Genomic DNA, 6,223 nt, shown 5'->3' with positions numbered 1-6,223 from the left:
ATTGACCCAGATTTATGCTGCATGCTCGAGTTCTCACCAAGTCAAGACTCTCCTGTGTTCTTGCCAAGACCGGACTTAACGAGAACGCGAGTACGGCCTCGTGTTCTTGTGAATTGAGAAATGGCCTTGGTCCAGTTTCAATAGTTGGGCTCCTACAGTTTGTCAAGTTCCTTCCTTTATGGAACCAACAGTTGGTCCAGTTTTTTTATGGATCCAATACTTGGTCCAGTCCCTATAGTTGGGCTCCAACATTTGGTTCATTGTCTTTATTTGGGCTCCAACAGTTGGTCCAGTGTCTTTATGGAGCCAGCAGTTGGTTAATTTTGTTTATTTGTGCTCAAGTTGGTAAAGTTTTTAATTGGATCGTACAGTTCGTGCAATTCCTATAGTAGGGCTGCAATAGCTGAACCAGTTTCTTTATGGTTTCAACAGTTGGTCTAGTTTCTTTATGGTCAGTATTTCCACTGATGCTTATTTGGTCTGCAGACTGCTACTACTGCAATTCAGTGTCAGCCTGACGTTGTTTGGTGTATGGCTAATTAGTGGGAGAGGCTGGTGCCTGCAGGCTACAGTGACCTTTAGGAGCTGAGGCCATCTGTCCTTCACCTCTCCTGGCTGCCCTATAGTGAGGTTACTGCCCTTCTAACTATTTAAATTCAATCAGACTTACTCCACACACTCATCTAATGTGCTGCCGTTCTTCTTTATACGCATCGGCCGTATCTAGACCCACAGCTAGTTCGTTAAAGTCCCTCTTGCGTTGTAAGGAATAAAAAAGCCCAGACCATGCTTCAATATTGGGCATAAATCGAAAATATCTGCGATAAGTTGACTGAGACACACTGCTGCGGGAGTATAACCTGCCCTTAACACTACACCACACAGGATTTCCGTCTCTTCCGTGAAGCTGCCCGGGGGTTCACATCGGAAGAGGAAGCCAACATGGAAGGCCCAGTCTCAAGTTTCAGATCTCCAGAAAGACCAAGGCTAAGCAGTAATGGTTGACATGTCAGAACCAACTAGCTGCAAAACAGACCTTTTGCAACATTTTTTTCAGAGTTTCAAAACTTACAGATGGAGAGTGGCGTTAGGAGCCTCCTAAGGGAGCTCTCTCCCTGATGTTTACCTACCTGGAACAAAGGAACCTTTGATGTGTGTGACCTGCTTCTAAGTGCTACAGGAAAACTCAAGCCTTCCAAATTGATTCACAGAAGTCTGCAGGTCTGGTACTATTGGGGACAGCTTCTCCAGTAAACAGTATGTATTTTGATGATTTTTGATAATTTAATGTATTTACTGTGAAATAAAGACAAAGCTAAGAAGATGAACCGCATGGTACACCACGCTTACATGTTCGAGTTGGTTTTTTCTTTAAGCTAAAACAAGCTTTATTTCACTAAGGGTTTAAACACTGATATAGTGTTAACGTTCATGTGTTTTCTAATATGCTCAATATATTTTGATTACAAAATTATGACCAAAAGTCATTTAATGGGAATCCTCATGTCAGCTCACTCAAAGAAGACTAAGAATCAATTAACTAAACGTTATTGGGTCCTAATTAAGCAAATTATTTAATGAAACATTATTTATCTAAAAACGTTTTATTCACCTCATAGATTTTCATAGTAAATTGGTTGGATAAACATTCCACTTGCTTTGCTTTTGTTAAAAAAATGGACCTCATTCCAAATTCTTCAACATAAACCTTGATTAAGAAACACAAAATCCACATTAAACATTGATATCATTGCATCCTGTCATTGGTTATGGTTTTTAACCATGTCTTTCCTTCTGCTTTGTACATAGTAGTTTAGTTTAGTTGAGTTTAACTTGATTTCAGTCAAGAGCTTTTAACTGAAATATGTTTGGCTTGGAGCTGACTGATTTTTGTTAAAAAACTTGTATATTTTGATGGTGAATTTATTCCATATATGAGCAGAATTATCTTTTTGACCCTTATTTAAGCCCGATTCACACTTTCATTTGTTGTTCTAACACACAGCTAGTAGGGCGTGGGTTTATAAACAACATATAACCAACCCTACTGGGGTGGTAAACTCTAAGCTAAGAGTACGCTAAGAGTGAGCGAGACATTGACTGACTGATCCACACCAGTGGGATCTACAGTAGGGACACTGGAATGTCATTCTGGCTGGAGAAATGCTGCCAGATGGTGACAAATGGGGCAAAGTTATCCACACTGAGGGGAATGCACCCCCAGATGGGAGAATGGATAGACTGGATTAGAATAGATGTAGAAGAGAGCTACAAGTACATTGGAATACCACAGGCAAATGACTACCATGAAGAGGCCAAAAGGAAAGCAGCAACAGCTAAGTACTTTCAACGAGTAAGGCAAGTTAAATGTCAGCTATGTGGCAAAAACAAGCTCAGCGCAATCAATACCTTCCCAGTAACCAGATACCTTACTGGGGTAAGGTATGTTGGCCAAAGGAAGAAATTCAGGCCACCAATATTAACATACAAAAGCTCCGCACCATGAAGGGTGGATATGCTGGAGAAGATTCTCAGTCATCCAGGTCATAGTCATTCCAAAAAAGTTAAAAATTAATCCACTGGGCTTTTTTTTTTACAAGTTTGAAGATGTTTCACGTACCATCTAGGAAGCCTTTTCGATTCAAATGTCAGAAATAGCGTTGAGTTCGAGGTTTTATACAGTAGCACAACAAAGCGTTGTTTTGTTTAGAAAATATGCAACCCGGAAGAACAGGTCCACCCCTTAGTAATGGGGAGTCATTGAGGCCTGCAATACCCAATATTAGCCCCTAACTCTGAAAATTGAGTCGTTCGGGTCATTGTTGGCTTGGCTGACCAGGCGAGTTGTTTTGATTGCTGGTATAGGGATAGAGGTTGAGATGATAGCGGGAAAAACCTACAACTCTATTGCGGTGTTGTCGGTTCTTGAGAGCTGAAACCTGAGTCCACCCCCTCTGTTTAAGGTTAGTTTTTCTCTCTTAACATAAAAGGCTTACTTCAAACCCCTTTCAAACCACCAGTCTCTCTTAGTCCAAATTGTGAACATTCTGGAAGTTTAATTAAACTTAATTTTTACTTTTACATGGGGTGGATTTTGCTTGTAGTAATTCCCTGCCAAATGCATACTAACTAAAGAAAAATAAAATTCTTGTTCAATGTAGGACACTGGATTAATTGAAGTTACCTTTTAGTTTGTTGATGTTAGAATATAGACTTGGTGTATGGAAATTATTAGTAGGTCTTCAAAGGTTGCCTGTAGCTAGATTTATTCTAAAACAATGGCCTTGGGGCCTTCTGGCCACTAAAACTTTAACTGGTCTGAGTAAAAAAAAGCTGTTGTTTGAGGATGAGGGTCTCTTAACTAGGTAAGGGTATAAGTACTGCATTTATTTATCCTCCTCCCAGTATTATGCAAGTTCTGATGATTAGCATACTGCACAGTGAAAACCATTTGCTACAAGAACAATTCTGCTGATTTTGAAGATAGAAAACCATATGAACCTGGTTAGTTGATCAGCTTTGTAGTAGCTATGAAATTCTCTGTGTTATATGTTCTTAAGTAAATCTGAACCTTGGGATTAAAAATCGAACCTGTTTGTAATTTCTAAACGTACAAAAAAAAAAAAAAGATATAAAAAGTACTTTGACCTTTTAGACAAAACTTCTTTTGAGACAAACAATTTGGGTCAATAAATGTAACTCTTACCGAAACAGTGGGCCGTCCCGGTCAATGAAGTAGTTTCCGTGGGAGTCTTTGACTGTGGGGAGGTCTCCTCTGAACATGGCACCCAGCATTGAGTCTGGGTAACGCTTTAACGTTGACAGAGACGTGCTGTAAACACAGCCACCCACGTTCAGACTTACTGGCTCTCCCATCTGGATATAGGAGACACGGAAAAAGTCACAACATCATTTTGGCTCTATTGATCCATGAAAACTTAGCCCAGGTATTTAGTTTGGTAAAGGTTTGTACATCTTTTGTCCTCATAAGAGCAGCAGGAACTACTGAACTACAGCAGCCGGATTTGCTTTTGATCAGTTTTATATTCTAGATTAACAGCTTGGTTTTGAGCCTACATTTACTACATATCAGGAAAATGTAAAAAGCCTAATGCTACGTTCAGACTGCACGAGCTAGAGGCAGCAGTAGCAGCCAGTTTTAATGCAAAGTCAATGGTTGACACGCATCAAGGCGCAGCAAAAGTTCCTGCTGCACGTTTCGAGCAGCAGGAGCAGCGCCTCATGAGCTTCTGAGTATTTGACCTGCGTGACGCGGTTCGAAAGCAGCAGCTGCTGGAGTTGGAAAAATTTAATTTTTGCTGCACGACGTCGACATCAACCAATGAGAGAAGCTGATTTGGGAGCTGGCAGGGAGACAGACACAGCACTGCGGATGCAGAGCGCTATGATCACTCCTCTGAAACAGTTTATTAATGATTAAATTAACTTAAAATTTGGAAACTTGCTGGTAAAATATGTTTGCTTTTATTATTCTGGTGCCTGCAGTTTGGATCACGTACATAAAAAACGCCGTTCAGCCGCCATGAGCAGTAGCAGAAAATCGGGAAAAGGCGACCGGGCCAGAGGCTGCCACTGAAGGGGATTTCCAGCGGTGTACTGGGGTCTGAGGGGCTTCGACAGGGAAATAATATTTAAAGACAGGACCGTAATCTTGATGAACTGACTGCACAGATAAAATTTTCAGTACTTTCTCACTTAAAAACATATTAAAACTACTTTTTACCCTCTGATCACTGCTAATATAGCAAAGCCGCTCTGCCATTTAACACAGGAGCAGCAGATGCATCTGGACACTTTATTAGATGCATGACAGGAGCGTCAAAAATGCTCTTGACACGTGTCTGACCTTAATGTGAACAAGCATGAAAAAGGCTTATTTCCAGCGCTTGCAGGCTGAACGTAGCATTAGCATTAACAGATAATTTATAACGATAACTTATAGTTATAGCTACAAAACTATGTGCATAACAATCAAATGTTGCAAACAATCTTTCCATCACACTGTGCATCTATGATACTTTCTGAGGGGTTTAATATTAGCTTTGAGAAGTAAAGTCATCTTTAAATATATTTCACTTTGATAGATGTTATAAGACTTTAAGAAATATTATCTATAAACAGGAAGTTACGTTTTAGTAAGCTTGATTAGATCAGGGGTCCTAACCAACCATTTGTTATTTCAAAGCGGGGCTGCTGTTATTCTTTACTATCAGGAAGTATTTTGCTAATCCTAAACACTGCAGCCAGAGTCCTGATTCAAATTATAAAGAGAGATCACATTTCTCCTATTTTAGCTTCCCTTCATTGTCGTTCTTTTAAATAATTACATGACTAAATAACATACAAACTCCCGATAATCAAGCTCCACGATACATCAAAGATATTGTTTCATATTTTTCCAACAGAGGATTTTGCTGTCAAGCTGCAGGTTAATAATGAGTTCTTAGAGCTTCTAAAGAAGAACATGAAGCAGAATTTTAGTTTAATACTGTTTATATTGCAACAATTAACAATACATACCACCTCAAGACACTTAACAGTGCCTTAATTCAAAATCTTTTAGGTTTTAGTTTTTTTTTAGTTATCTGGCTCATCTCCTGTGGAACCAACCATCACATTCTAAGTCAGATGCAAATCTAATTTATTCCTCTGGATTGTTGGAGCCTTTTGTTGTGCATGGATTATGTGATTGGTCTGTGGAGTCATAATGGGAGTGCTTTGGGATGAGCTCCATGAATCTACTGTAAATGCTTGGAAGCTGAAACCCCAATCCTCCCCCTCTATTCAGTGATGGCTTCCGCTTCTCCCCTTTCAAACCATCTGTCATCTTTGCCCAAAATCTTAACACTCTGGTCTTCAAAAGTTTGTCCTTTGTTCTTCAGGTGCAACTGTACAGCTGAATGTTGCCCAGAGGAACCGGCTCTCCTCTGCTTTCCCATATGTTTGTGTTGTTGTCTGGTTTCTCCAAAATATAATAACATATCCTGAGCTATCTCTATAGCTATGCTGTTATAGGCTTAGACTGCCGGAGGACCTAGGGTCCACTTTCCACAGTGTGTTCATAAACAATATATAACAGCCCAAATAATATCTGATTAAATAAGATATTTACCACCCCTACTGAGGAGGGCAATAAACATCTTAAAGTATCAGAAAATTATGAATTCCCAGCTGGCTGGGGATTGAATATAATATAAAATCA

General features: G+C 39.7%; 1 protein-coding gene across 1 annotated transcript in view; it reads right to left on the bottom strand.

Moving 5' to 3' along the window:
* kctd6 (potassium channel tetramerization domain containing 6) overlaps positions 1-6,223 on the bottom strand; it is a 14,386-nt gene that overhangs the window by 7,476 nt on the left and 687 nt on the right. Inside the window, exon 2 of the mRNA XM_015385073.1 lies at positions 3,707-3,876. Coding sequence (XP_015240559.1) covers positions 3,707-3,876 — 170 coding nt within the window. The remainder of the gene's footprint in view (positions 1-3,706; positions 3,877-6,223) is intronic.

The sequence above is a fragment of the Cyprinodon variegatus genome, unplaced genomic scaffold (genome assembly GCF_000732505.1).
Source record: "Cyprinodon variegatus isolate N-32 unplaced genomic scaffold, C_variegatus-1.0 Scaffold330, whole genome shotgun sequence".
In the NCBI taxonomy this organism is placed as follows: domain Eukaryota; kingdom Metazoa; phylum Chordata; class Actinopteri; order Cyprinodontiformes; family Cyprinodontidae; genus Cyprinodon; species Cyprinodon variegatus.
Note: the sequence above shows the minus strand (reverse complement) of the source record. Positions and strands in the feature narration are given on the sequence as shown.